This window comes from Mirounga angustirostris, unplaced genomic scaffold (assembly GCF_029215605.1).
Source record: "Mirounga angustirostris isolate CCGP_5_RB_7025 unplaced genomic scaffold, mMirAng1.0.hap1 SCAF_3, whole genome shotgun sequence".
In the NCBI taxonomy this organism is placed as follows: Eukaryota; Metazoa; Chordata; class Mammalia; order Carnivora; family Phocidae; genus Mirounga; species Mirounga angustirostris.
The window spans coordinates 100,375,677-100,390,192 of NW_026991711.1; the positions used below are offsets into that span (position 1 = coordinate 100,375,677).

Here is a 14,516-nt window from a genome sequence, read left to right on the forward strand (position 1 = left end):
TGGAACATTTTCTCCTGGCAAACTAGCAGAGTTTATAGAAGGCTGTGGTTCTGAAACTGGGACTGCTCATCAATCATACTGTTTTTTGAATCACAACTTCTAATTTTTATTCATGACACTCAGGTATGTTACTTAGAAGCATCACATCTAGGACAGCTCAGACACCCACTGTGCAAAAAGAACCACGATTTGGGGTTTTGTTTTCCAATTATACTCATGACATACTAAGCTTAATCATACTTTGTAGAGTAAGGATTAAAATGCTAATTGGTTGTAACTAAGCAAACTGAGGCCTTTTGATTAATCAAGCCAGCCAGCTTTCAGTTTCTGACATCAAAATTTATACTCTCCGTGAAAAAAAAACCAAGGCCACGGCTACATAACATTAAACCAACACACAATTAACAATACTTTGTTCTAATTATCTGTGGGCACAATTAATGTTGGCTCTACGGTTCATTTTTCTTCTTTGATGGCTCTTAGTATATTTATGGAGATTAGTCCTTGATGCATTGGCCTTCTCTAAGATCTGGGGTTTCCTTACAAGCTCGCACATAAGTCTGAGTAGGGCCAAGTAACACATTTATGCAGATTAATTCCTGACATATTGGCTTTTTTTTTTTTCTAACATCTGAAGTGTTTCCAACAAGCACCCACCCAAATCTGGCCCCACGATACACTGCAGTGACAAGTGTCCTCACACGTGAGCCCACTACCTCCCACTGAGGAAGTCTCCTTTCCCTCCGCAGTTGGTCATAACCAATAAAAGGTTACGTCTTTTTAAGATTTTTTATTTGACACAGAGAGAGAGGGGGAGAGAGGGAGAGAGCAAGCACAAGCAGGGGGAGGGGAAAAGGGAGAAGCAGGCTCCCCACTGAGCAGGGAGCCCGACGCGGGGCTCGATCCTAGGACCCTGGGATCATGACCTGAGCCGAAGGCAGCCACCCAACCAACTGAGCCACCCAGCCACCCCAAAAGGTTATGTCTTGATTGAGCAAGCTTCCAGGAGCTGGAAGGCTGAAAGGGCTGCTGTAAAACAGCGCTGTGGATGCTAACAAAACCCAAGAGGAGCCCTCAGCTGCCTCTGATGGGGGAGAGTAAATTGCAGACAAGTTCAGTTCCTGCACATCAATAGTAAAGAGACAGGTGGAAAGACAAGGAGCGCCGATCAAAGGCTTTTGGTGATTGGTACAACTTCAATTTATGGCAAGCACGTATTTTCCTACACTCTGAAGTCAATGGGGGCCTAAGTTTTCAGGCCATAAATATTCTTCCCGTGGCTCAAACTGTTTGCGCTGCCCCTTGGTGTGTTTGTTTGGCCGTGTTATTTTATGCTGTGAAGAGAGGCTGAAACACCACAGGGGGCTGCGGCATTGGGGTACTGTGGGGGCTCGAGGGGCTGTTAGTTACAAACATCTGTAGACAGACTAGAGGTTTGAATTGACAATGCCGCAAATTCAAAAAAAAGAAGAAGAAGAAATAATGTTAGCTTTATTTAATATGTATGTGTTGGGTAGATGGGTAGCTCCACACACTTGCACACATAGGACAGGCTAAGGCTTTGAGTCTAATTTCTGGCCATAATGTTGTGATGAGAATCTTGATACATAAACCTTTTACACATACATTTTAATAGAATATTAAAACATGCCCATTCTTTTAAAAAAAGTTATGCAAGTAGGCCATTAGATTTCCCCAGGCTTCAGGCAGGCCCACTTACTGGTGACTCCTTGAGACTGGTTCAGGCTTTGTTGCTTTTTACCCAGACAACTCCCTCCACCTCTCCTCTCACTGTTTGCCTGGAAAATTTGCACGAAGCCTCCAAGACTTGGTTCAAATAGCACCTTCTTAGCTCCATGCCTTCTCTAAAAAGAATCCAGTCAGGCACTTCTACCTTGGTGTTTCATGGACTCTTGTACACAATTTTTAACATTTTTTGAAATTGTAATATGTATTATGTTCATCATTTCAATTAGCATATTTTTGTCTGCCTTCCAACAACCTGAGTATCTCAAGGACAGAGAAAATGTTCCGTGGATCTTTTGTAAGGCGGCATCCAGTAGCAGCCCAGACCTAGAGATGCCAAAGAAGGGACAGAGGAATGAGTGAGAGAGTGAAAAAGAGGAAAGGGAGAAGGAGGGGTTAGAAGGAGAGGGAGAGCAGGAGGAGGAGATGGAGGAGGAGGAGGCGGAGGAGGAGGAGAGGGGGATGTCAGAAGAAGAAAGAAGATGCTGCAGAAGTAAAGGGCAAGACTAAGTAGCAACCTACCTTCCTGAGTGATATGAAAGCGTTTCTGACATTGAAATAACCAAAATATTAGAACTTTGCTAAAGCATGGAATTTATAGGATTGTCAGTTGAGATGCTCTACCCTCCAATGGCCAGGATGTGAACACATGCATATGACATCCCTCTCTGGAGCCTAAGAGTTCTTGTGGACCTACTAGAAAGAGAAACAGTCCTCTCCCTGGTGTTGCTGATTCGGTGGCACACTAACCTAGAAGCCTCTGGCTGCCATTTTTGCCAACATGTTAAGAGAGCCTGCATCAGAGAGCCTGAAACCCACTTAGAGGAGAGCAAAGCTGAGAGATGCAAATAGCGCCCTGACCTGGTCTGAACCTCTGCATGCACTTGGCCTCCATCCATTGTTACGCCTCCATTTCTAGTTCCACGAACACGCTTTTGCTTACATCAGCCTAAGTAAAGCCTCTGTAACTTGCAATTGAAAGAACAATCATGAACAGAGTTCCCTGAAAGAGCAACAGGATGGCCTGCACTGTAAAGTCTTCCAAGGATTCAGGTCTCTAAAACTTTCAGCAGCCCATGGACCTTCCGCTCATTTTATCCTATACTGAGCAACAAGAGTGGTGACTTAAAGGGTGGGTTGGATGCTTTTCCCTACAGGTGCTGATCCTTCTGGAGTCTCTTCTGGAGTTCTTCATTTTAGAGAGCCACTTATTCTTAACTAGATATGAAGAAATCTAATGGCCACTTGCATAACTTTTTTTAAAAGAATGGGCATGTTTTAATATTCCATTAAAATGTATGTGTAAAAAGGTTTATGTACCAAGATTCTCATCACAACATTATAATAATGAAAATGTGTCAATGACCTAAGTATCCAAAGGAAAGATATTAAATAAATGGTACTCTGCATTCATTTGATAAATTTCTGCACAGCCGTTAAATCATATTTTAAGAACTACTGAATAAGATGGAAAAACAGTACTGATATATTACGTGAAAGAGCAAACTATAAACGGTATAAAGTGATATTTTATAATTTCCTAATTTGATTAAGTACAACAGGAAAAAAAAATGGAAATAGACATGCCAAAATGTCAACAGCAGATATTTCTGAGTGGTATAATTACAATTTCTCTATTGCCTTATATTTTCCTAACTTCCTATGATGTGATGGCTACTTTTATAATCAGAAAATTGCTAGTATAAAGTTATATACTGACATAGGAATTTCTTTTTTAACTTCAAGCCCCTTTGCCAAAGAGGAGTTTTTGTCTCTAATCCTAGTTTAGTGATTGTTGCTAGGTGACCCAGAGTTGGATACAAATTAATCAGGAGAAAGATATACACCAGATGCTTCAAGACAGGGATGTCTGGAGGTACCCGTCAGCAGACTGTCACAGAACTTCAAGATGAGAGGGAAACAGTTAAGGATTTCTATTCAGACTACCACCAGCATGTTTCTTTATAACTTTTAAAATGTCTTTTTATGTCATCTTAAGATAGGAGAGGATAAAAGCGAGAGGAAGGAGAAGGTAAGAACTTAAAGCCAACTGGGAATGCTAAGAAATGAGACTTCCTCCCATCAGCAAAGAGCCAAAGCTAAGCCTGGGTGTATCATACCCACTGCCATGTCAGGGGGGCCATCAAGGTGGGGAGGAAGATGGTTGTGATTACAAGCTTTCCTCAGGCTCCAATGCTCCCTGGCACTGGGCACGTGAGGGTGGGTGGGGCTTCTGCATTGGAGTTTGAAGATCTGGGGAAAGTTCTACCCAGTTCTACTGAACGGGATCCGAGGTGTTTGAAGAGCTTTTAATATCACTCAAAGACTCTCATCTGTGGTTCTCAGCCCTGGCTGTGCATATGAATCCCCCGCAGGGCTTTATGACAACACAGATGTTGATTCCATTTCAGACTCCAAGAGTTGGAGTTTCCCAGGTTGTCAACTAGGCACCTGAAGTTTTAGAAGCTGTTTCTGCATGAGTTTCACCCCCTGAAGATTTCACTCCAACATTTCTTTTTTTTTTTTTTTTAAGATTTTATTTATTTATTTGAGACAGAAAGAATGAGAGAGAGAGAGCACATGAGAGGGGGGAGGGTCAGAGGGAGAAGCAGACTCCCTGCCAAGCAGGGAGCCCAATGCGGGACTCGATCCCGGGACTCCAGGATCATGACCTGAGCCAAAGGCAGTCGCTTAACCAACTGAGCCACCCAGGCACCCCTCACTCCAACATTTCTATTTCTCTGTCCTGCATCATGGCTTTTGTCCTTTCCACTGGATCATTCCCATCAGTACACTAGCGCGTCGCCAACGGTCCCCTGCTTTTTGTTGTTAAGAGCTTCTCTTGTACTGTGTCTCTCTTTGGCGTGACTGTCTCCATGTCATCTCCACTTCACAGGACGACCTCTCAAAAGAGCTGTCTGTATGTGTTGTCTCTACCTCCTTTCATCTTACCTGCTCCAATCAGAAGCTGTTGTCGTCAAGCTTTTAGCTATCCCCATCCCTTGCCAGAGCCAGTGATGGATTCTGTGCTTTACCTTTCTTATTCTGTTAGTGGTACTGACAAGGCTGCCCTTGAAATACTTTCTTCTTTAGACTTCTATGACACCTCACCTTGCTGATTTTCCTCCCACCTCATGAAGACTATTTCCCAGGCTCACTGGCTGGCTCTCCTTCCTCTGCTGGACCTCTAATGGCGGGGCAGCGCAGGGGTCTGTCCTCTGCCCTCTTATGGTCCACATATACACTTACTTCTGACTTTACTAAGTCCCACAACGTCGAATGCCATCTATATGCTGATGACTCTGAAATCCATATCTCTTGCCCTGACCTTGGCCTTGGATATCCAAAGGCCTACCAAACATTGTCACTTGAATGTTTAGTAGGAATCTCAACTTCACATGGACAAAATAAACTGATGATTGTATATTCCTTCCCCCAAGTCCCCTCTGCTCTGAGGCTGGCCTTTCTCAGAAATCTGCTGTAACTCAGTTGCTAAGGCTGAAAACCTAAAAGTCACTCTTGATTTCTTATTTTCTCATACATTCCACATCCAATCCTTCGGTAATTCCAATAGGTTTTACTTCTACAACACATACTCAATTGATCATTTCTTATCAGCACAGCATAATGGAACCATAGTGGAGTTCAAATTCTGAGTCTCACACTTACTGACTACACAACCTTGGGCAACTTACCCGACTTTTGGGGGCTCAGTTTCCTCATCTGTAAAATGGAGATAATCGTATCTCCCCTCCCCCCACATGGTTATTACAGCGATTAAAATAGTGTGTATATGTGTACATGTATAGAAAGATAAACTGGAACAGTGCTTGAACATCCTAAGCTCTATGTCAGGGCTTGTCACCACTGTCGTCATCATTATTCCCCTCTAGTCCACTAGTCTAATGATACTATTATATATTATTATTTCCTGTTAGTCCTAGTCACCTGCTCTAGACTAGTCTACTAACAACTTCCATCTGGAATCTAAAAGAAACTCCTGCCTAGACTTCCTGTCCTGCTATTAGCCCACCAAACTGCAAAAGTTATCTTTCTAAAGCACAAGTTGGACCATGTTACTTCCCTAGTAAACAATCTCTAATGGCTTCCCTTTAAATGTATAATTATATTCAAAGTCTTTACTGTGACTGTGGCCTATAAGGCTTTAAAGGGTCTGACCCTCATCTACCCCCTCTGACTTTATCTTCTTCCCATTTTTTTAACCTTATACTTGTGTTCCAGGGCAAATTTCTTTCTTCTGTTCCTCTAACTTGCCAACATTTCCACCATATATCTAGGCTTCCCCACTTGCAGTTTCTCCTTGTCCTTTGTCCAGATCTTCATACAGCTGTCTCCCTTGTGTTATTTATTTATTTTTAAAGATTTTATTCATTTACTTGAGAGAGAAAGAGAGAGAGAGAGTGCCCAGGAAGAGGAGCCGGGGTGCGGAGGGACAGAGGGAAAGGGAGAAGCAGACTCCCCCCATGAGCAGGGAACCTGACTATGGGCTCGATCCCAGGACCCCAAGACCATGACCAGAGCAGAAGAAAGATTCTTAACCAACTGAGCCACACAGGTGCCCCTCCCTTGTGTAATTTATACTGCACCCAAATGGCCTGGTAATCAGCCACCATTGTAGGTAAATAAGTCTCTCATTTCCACCCCCTACTCTCTCGATGACTATTATCACCTGGATTTTCTTATTCAGAGGCACTCATTTGTCTATTTGTTTGTTTGCTTGCTTATTTATTATTTAAGTATGTAGTTTCTATCTCTGTTCACTGGGGTTTTGGACCATGAGAATTGATCTACTCCTAGTATTTGGCCCAGAGAAAGTATTCAATAAATATCTATTTGAATATGAACTCAACATATAATTGTGATGTGCAGACAGCTTTGAGAATTACTATTTTAAACTACCTCATTTTAAATAGGAATTACTGATTAACAAAAATGCTTATGCTTAGCACTTTAATTGTCATACTTTCATGGAAAGGTATAACTAAGTAGAAAACACTGTTGTTCACTTTAGCACATTTAATTGCCATGTTTTTCTGCACAAAATAAATCTTTTGTATAAGAAGCCAAGTTCCTCTGACCTTGAGGCTATAGCTAAGGCATCAGCACTTACCTGAAGGCTCAGAACTCCCAGGTTGTCTCAGGCCTGCTCTCCCCCTGGCTAGAGTCTGGGACTCAGAGATGCCGTGGGAGTTGAGACTGAGCAAAAGGCATGTCCAGCTTGATTTCTAGTCAGGTGTGAAGCTGGTCAATGAGTGCTTAGAAAGGGCAAGTGGGAATGGACAGAGGGAGGCCTGAGACAAGCAAATCATGTATTTTAAGGAACATGCCCATAAGCAGATCCGGGGCCTGAGGCCAAAATCCAGGGCAGACACAAAGTCAAGTCAATGGATTGTGGAGGTCAAGTCTGGGAAAATCCCTTGACTCAGTGGTCCCTTGACAAGTGGATGGGGTAGGAGAGAGGGGCGGCATTTGATAGACAGAGACTGTGACAGGGCAGAGCTGTTGAAAATACTGAGTTTGATCCTAAGTTGAGTAAGCAGTCTCTTAAACCCAAGTCTTGAAAATGAGAATTTTTTGGAAAACATAGAAAACACTACAACTGGCACTTAAAAGGCAACAGAAAATGTGCAAGTGGCATCTTTACCACCCGTGTGGCTCGTATGGCACAGATATAAAATACAGCAAACAGCCCCTCCGCCAGACACCAGGACCCTAAACGAATCTTACAATTTAGGCCCAGGGAGAGTAGCGGCCAATTGCTCAGACAAAAGAGAGAGGAGGGCGGGGAGAGATGGAGAGAGAGAGAATATTAATTATTATTTTGATTGCTGGCCCTGGAGCTGTTTTTGGAAGGTAAATGTTTTATTTAGCAAAATACCTTGATGAGCTCTGGGGCAGTATGGAATGAGGCCATGAGTGGAGTGCAGGGACCGAGTACAGAGCCCCGCATAACCCTGTGGAGGGAGAAGTAGCATGTGAGAACAAGCTGGCCATGTTCTCTTGTCAGGCTGGGAACGGAGCTGCAGAAACAGGCAAGGGAGAAATGCCCTGCAGCTGAAGGACTTGGAGGAAACAGCTAACTAAAGATCAAGTTCAAATGGGTAGTAGTGAGAATTGTGGGTAAGGAGAGAGTTTACTTAATATTGAGCAAAGACTTTTAGGAAACAAGCAGTGACACTGACCAGAAGAAATTAATTTAGAAAATAAAATGTTTTTGTGAATTAAAATTGCAGGGATTAATGGCACTTAGAGATATCATCTATTGCATCCAACTACTGCTGGATGCAAGAGTTGTTGCCTGAAGTATAAAGACCTCTGTGAAAGAAAAAAAATACCGCTTCTCTTTTACTCAGTGAGGGGTTAAGAAACATTTCCTGCCAAAGATATTTTTAAAATACCTCTTTGCTTGATTAAATGAAATGTCCTTCATAAAGCTGTCTCAGTGACAATTAGATGAACTAAGAGCTAGAGTCACTGTAATTAGGAATAAAACTAACAATTTAAGTACACAGTTCTAGGGAAATAAGAAATTGTAGTAGCAACTAAATTTCTACTATTAAATCCAGGTAATTCAAACTCTAGATGAAGCTATGACTTTCTCAAAGCTCTCAGACCGCAACCTCAGTCTCCCTTGAGAAGGCTTTCCCACCTTCCTCAGTGACTTTCTTAAAAATGACACAAGTGTGAGAAGCTCTGGGGAGACAAGGAGGATTCCTGGCTGTGTGCCCCATGGGGCTGCCAGACATTCCCTAAGTTGACTTCTCTTCTGCCCCATGTTTGGTATCACTTGCTCAACCTGTCTGTCCATCCTGTCACCCGTGTGTGGAGTAGCTCAGTTTTTCCACTCATAGTTCTTGTATTAATTGCTAAATCAAGAGAAATAGAAAAAAAAAATGATATAACAAAGTCAGGAGCCTTGGAGTGGGTGCATGGAGGAAGCCATGTACCAGGTACCACCACACAAATATTAACTCATTTCATCGGCATCAATGCCCTGGAAGGTAGCTTACTATTAGGATCCCCATGTTTGCAGTTGAGTGAACAGAAGCACAGAGCCTAGTGAACGGACCGAAGGTTTCAAAACTAGAAAGGAGCAGAACTGGGATTCAAACAAAACCCTGGGAATCTGGCTCCAAAGTCCATAATCTGAACTCTTTTGCTTTACCTTTGCTGAGGAAATTAGTTTAGAAAGGGTGTGCTCACTATAGACAACATGGTGGATTGGAGGTAGAACTGCAGGAACCAAGCATAGAAAACAAGACCTCACTGGATCTTGTGTCTTCACCTAGTTAACATGAAATGGGCTCACCATAGTCAGGCTTAAAAGTAACTATGTCCCTGTTCGAGGTGCTAAGCCAATTTGTAGATAAAGCCACCTTCACTGAGTCTTTCAGCATGATCAAGATCTAATAACTGGAATGTTCTCTGAGGACTGCTATAAGCATTGAGGAATTAGCATGTGCAGTGATGCCAAAGGCCACTCAGTAAGAGACCAGTGGTTTCAGATTGTCCTGGAGGGTTGTGGTAGCTCCAGATCCTCCTTAAAGTGCCCTTAGCTCAGCTTCACTTCTACCTGTTTTACATGTCGAACTTCTGCACAGATTTTTTTTTTTTTTTAAGAAATGCTTAGACTACTTAAAAATTTGATTTTTTTCCTGCAGTCATCTTTATATAGTACTGGATAGTTTTATTTATTCATTTGCTCAATTATTCCTTATATTATATATTAGGGAAAGCAAAGTGAAATACCACACAGCACCTTTCCTCACAGAGCATACAATTTTAGGAGTCCTGATCCAGTTTGAAGGCCGAACTGAATTTAAAATGAATTATTGTCCTATGTACGCTTTCTAAGGCATTGCAATCAGAATCATGAGGTCAAGACTCTCAAGGCTACAAATTTTAACTTTTTGCTCATCAGTGACAAATGAATCACAATGGGAGATACTAGGGATCCTATTCATCTAGAACTGAGAAAGGAAGACTGATACTCAAAACCGATGTCAATAAAAGAAGGAAAGCACTGTCATTTTTCTTTAAACATGTAAAAATTGTTTCATTTCTTACCTCTAGAGCCTTCAATCTTTCCAACAGGAATTTGGTGTTTTCTTTCCCCTCGTCTGCACTGCTGCTTTCACTCCTTGAGTCCTCGTCCACCACCATGTGAAGACCTTCCAAAGTTTCCTTGTGTTTTCTCTCTTCCTCTGACAGTTTTTCCTGAAGCGAGAAAGAATTACTGTTTTCAATAATCTCCCCTGAAAAATAAGCAAGAGTATAAGGCTGAAAAGTCTGGAACCTCTCTATTGCTTTTATGTTCTTTTGGAGGCTGAGGTAGAGAAGATTTTGCTAAACAAATTCTCGGTGTTATATTAGTAAAACACAATAGATAAATTAATGAATGCTGGCAAGACAAAGCCATTGGGCCAATACCTCTGAACGCCGAACTCTGCCCTGTTGGAGAAGCTGACCCAGCCAACAAAACCTTAGGTGGAATCATGGGGGTAATCCATTTTTATCTGCACCATGGAATTCAGCTATACTCTAAACTGGGAAAAAACAAATCAACCTTGATACCTTGATTTGTGAAGAGCTTAGCTCCCCAAAAGAGGATCGTTAAAGTCACTGGACATGCAACTATTTAATTATTCTAAGAGAAAATAAAATATTATGAAATACTGAAATGAGAGTGATTTCGGAATTCTAAGTTGAAACCAATTAGTTCCTTTGGCTTGATGACACAGCTCTTAAGGACCCTTTAGTTCCTTTTCTAACACTCCAGGATTTGTAGTATAGCCTTGAGGCAGACAAAATGTCGTTATCTTGTCTTTCTTCCCTGTTGGAAGCTCCTCACTCAACCTTATCTCTGGCAGCTTTTGGAAGTTGAGAAGTGTTAATTTGAGCCTTATGATTGCCTCTTGTTTTCAAGTGAAAAAGAAATGTCAAGAGAATATCATATGAAAAAAAAACCTCATCCATTCTGTACATATATTAAGACCCTTATGCGACAGAACCAGGTGACATCATTCCATCACACTATTGAATTCTAACCCAGACACTGCAGAAATTGTTGTCTTAATACAACTGGTTGTCAACCATGTGGGCTAAATTGGATTATCAATGGTGAGAGACTTCTTTATACTTAGCATTAACTCAGATCATTTGCCAATAGGAAGCAAAAAAGCTAGGAATCTTCATCTCTAGGCCCTTATAAAATCTACTTAGAGGGGGGAAAGTCGGTTTTTCAAACTGTGTTCACAAAAGTGCTTCTAAAAATGTTTAACTTATTTTTTGAAAGTAAATTATGAAGTATGTAAAAATAGGTCTTAATATGTATGTACATATGTATTAATATGCATTGATAGATACATACATACATACACCTGGAGACCACATAATAACTTAACCCATGTTAATCTGTTTTATATAAATTTATATAAATTTCAAGTTATAATTTCTCCTGTCATCTCTCTATAGAAATGCACAATTGATTAGGAGGGTGACAGCTCTTTATGAAATCAGGCCTTGGCATGTCTAACCAGATATAACATACAGATGTGTTCACTTCCATATCACGGATGATTTCAGCTCAGATAAATGTCATGCAAGTTTAAGGTGGACATCCTCAGGGCAGGACAAAAATCTAGGTCATGACAGTATTTTTATGGTTTTGATTCCTTAAGGTCTGGTTACTTGTCATACTTTCATTTCATGATAAGGAACATGAAATATGTAGAGTTGCCAAGTCAACTTGGAAATGAAGATTTGAGACTGTAATTAAACCTTAAACTGGGACTATAAAGCAAGTTGTTTTTTAAAAAATATCATCTACATCTATTTTTCTGTATAAATTATGGTTTTTCACTGCTCTTTCAGCCAATTCCACTTGTATTTTCACTCTCTTCCTCCCTCCCTCTCCTCTAGTAATTAGGGCTCTACAACTAATTAAAACAAACAAGAGTCACTGGTGTGGTGAATGAGAAGCCAAAAGACTTCAGAGTAATACAGCCAGGTTCCAGATCTACCATTTACCGGCTTAGCAAGTATCTTGGGCAAACTACTAAATTTCAATAACTCTTGGTTTCTTTGTCTTCTAAATACCTAAGTGAGGTTAATGCCAACAAATATAGTATACACATATAGACAATCAATTCTCATTATTTCTGGTAATTCTGTTCTATAAAGTTGTCATGAACACTGAATGAGCAAATACTGCTCCCAGGGGAAATACAGGGTTAGGTTCCTGTAGGCAACATTTCCATCACTAATCAATACACAATCTTATTTTATGAGTGCTTCTATTTAAAGACACGTTATTTAATATAATATAATACATCAATTAACAATGTCATTGTTAATTCATTAACATTGAACTAATAGCCTACAGTCCTGTAATGCATACCTGAACAAAGTTATCTAACACCTGTTTTCTCCATAAGGCACATCACAGCCTTCTTACCCTTAGGAACACTAGACAGCATTTCAGCAATATGCTTGAAGGCCATTTTAAACACTGAAATCACTAATAAAAAGCATAAAATATGAAAAGCATGGCACTAAATAGAACACAAAAGGACACTTGTTTACAGTAGGAGGTCAAAAACAAGAAATCAGAGTGGTGCCTTGTTTTACCTCAGCTGGGAACATATGTGTCAGGTGCCTCAAGGTTTTCACTAACCTGTGAATATCCGTGATTTATCATCAAAGCACCGCACAATTCGATTGTAAACAAATTTTAGGGAGTAGGTGAATTCAGAAATACAAAATCCAAAAATAGGATTGACTGTACATGCACACACACATATGCACACACACTTGAAATGTCTAGGCACAGTGCCTAAATGTTATTATATAAAACAACTGGAAACAATTCAAGATGATATAGATTATATGTGAGCGTTTAGATTGCATAACATGCATGGGTGATTTTACATAGTTTGAAAAACGGGTGATCAATGGGGACAGTGGGATGTGATTTCATGGAAATGTAACATGACTTACGCTTTGACACAGTAATACAACTTGAATAGTTAAAGAAACAAACAGTGGGATTTGGGGTTGAAGAGAAAACTGAAACAAAGGCTCCCAGTGAGGAATAAGTTTTGTCCTTATTGGTTTATGAGAAAACCAGTTTGATGACAGTACACACACAAAGAAATATTGAGAGAGTAGTTGAGTACAGGATTGTAGAATAAAAGAGAAAAGATTCTGGGAAATGAGAAATAAAAATTCAGACACCATTCATTGATTTGTTCATCCTACAAAAGTTTATTGAGTGTGAACTCCTGGCCATTTGCTGTTCTGGGTGCTGAAGATATGGCAAACAAGACAAAATTTCTGTATTCTATAAGTTTATATTCTAATGATGGGAAACCTGCTAAACTCCAAGTCAAATCAGGAAGTTATGTAATTGTAGCTAGTGGTAAATGCTATGAAGAAGATAAAACAGCATGATGCAATGGTCAGCGATGTGTCTAAAGAAAATGTTAGATTATGGGGATGTCAGCGTAAGGTGAATCAGTGTAAGAGGAAGTGGCCATCTGAGCAGAGACCAAATGATGAGGAGGAAGCAGTCAAGCAATGGCCTGGGATAAAAGCATTCCAAACAAGTTAGAGCAAAACCAGTGCCCAGAGGCAGGGCTAAGCTTTCCTTGCTGGTGAGCTGGGAGGGAGTCCGTGTAAGGGAGCAGAGTCATTGTAGGAGCAAGTCTAGCAGGAAATGTGACCAGAGAGAGAGAACTGGAATATGAAAGGTCTTGCAGGGCATGAAAAGAGGTTTGGACTCTATTCTAACTGCAGTAGAGAAGAATTGGAGGCTAATCAGGGAAGTGACAGGTTCTGGTTTACATTTTAGGAACATCCTGACTGCCATCATGGAGAATGGGCTGTGCAGAGAAGGAGCTAGTAGACCGGCAGGGACACCTTTATATGAGAAGAAATAAAAATTAGGAACACTGTGAAGTTTTCAGACAAAGGCTTATCAAAACCAGTTCTCATACTGGATGGAAGGTCAGAAGCCCTAGCTTCAAAGCCCGGTTCTTACACCGTTGCACCTTGCTGGGCCAATCCTCCAACCTTTTTCGTTCTCAGTGCCCCCCAGATGTAAAATGAAAGGGGTTGGACTAACTGCGCCTTCCATTGCTGAAGTTCTAACAATTCAATTACTCAAGACATCATTCTCAGGGAGGAAATGGCATCAATATGCTCCATGGTGATAGAGACGGCAGGAGAACAGAAAAAGAGCCTCTACATTTTCTAATAAGAAGGGTATTAGTAGGGACTGGAGAGCTAAAGCATGATGATGACACCCCGCATTGTCAGTGGTTAAGCAGAAAGTGAAAAAAAGAGAAAATAGAGGCAATTTTCTTAGATGCTTATTTGAAAGTCTGGCAGGGAAGGGAAGGCAATAGAAAGAAGCGTAGCCAAAGGGAGTTGCAGAGATAAGTGGAAACCTTTTTCAAGAGCTAGAAAACTGAGTTGTTAGAGGAACTGAAGAGAAGAGGGGCAGCACAGGTGGGGATGCTTAAGAGGAGACCTCCAAAGCAGAGGGGGCAGAGGATGAAGGGCGCTGCTGGAGAAGTCAAGGTTTTTCAAATGCGGTCCCTGAAAAGTATCACTTTACAGCTTAATTCCCAAGTTAGCATTTATAAATCACTCGTTAGTGTCTAGCTTAAGGTTTTTTTTTTTTGTAATTACTTATTTGATTGTATTGTAATATACACACATAGATATTAAATATGACATACATATAA

The 14,516-nt window shown here is 40.9% G+C and overlaps 1 protein-coding gene across 1 annotated transcript in view; it reads right to left on the reverse strand.

The window, feature by feature from the left end:
- The window catches only part of NCKAP5 (NCK associated protein 5), an 824,899-nt gene that overhangs the window by 263,466 nt on the left and 546,917 nt on the right, over positions 1-14,516 (reverse strand). Inside the window, exon 7 of the mRNA XM_045868505.3 lies at positions 9,835-9,984. Coding sequence (XP_045724461.3) covers positions 9,835-9,984 — 150 coding nt within the window. The remainder of the gene's footprint in view (positions 1-9,834; positions 9,985-14,516) is intronic.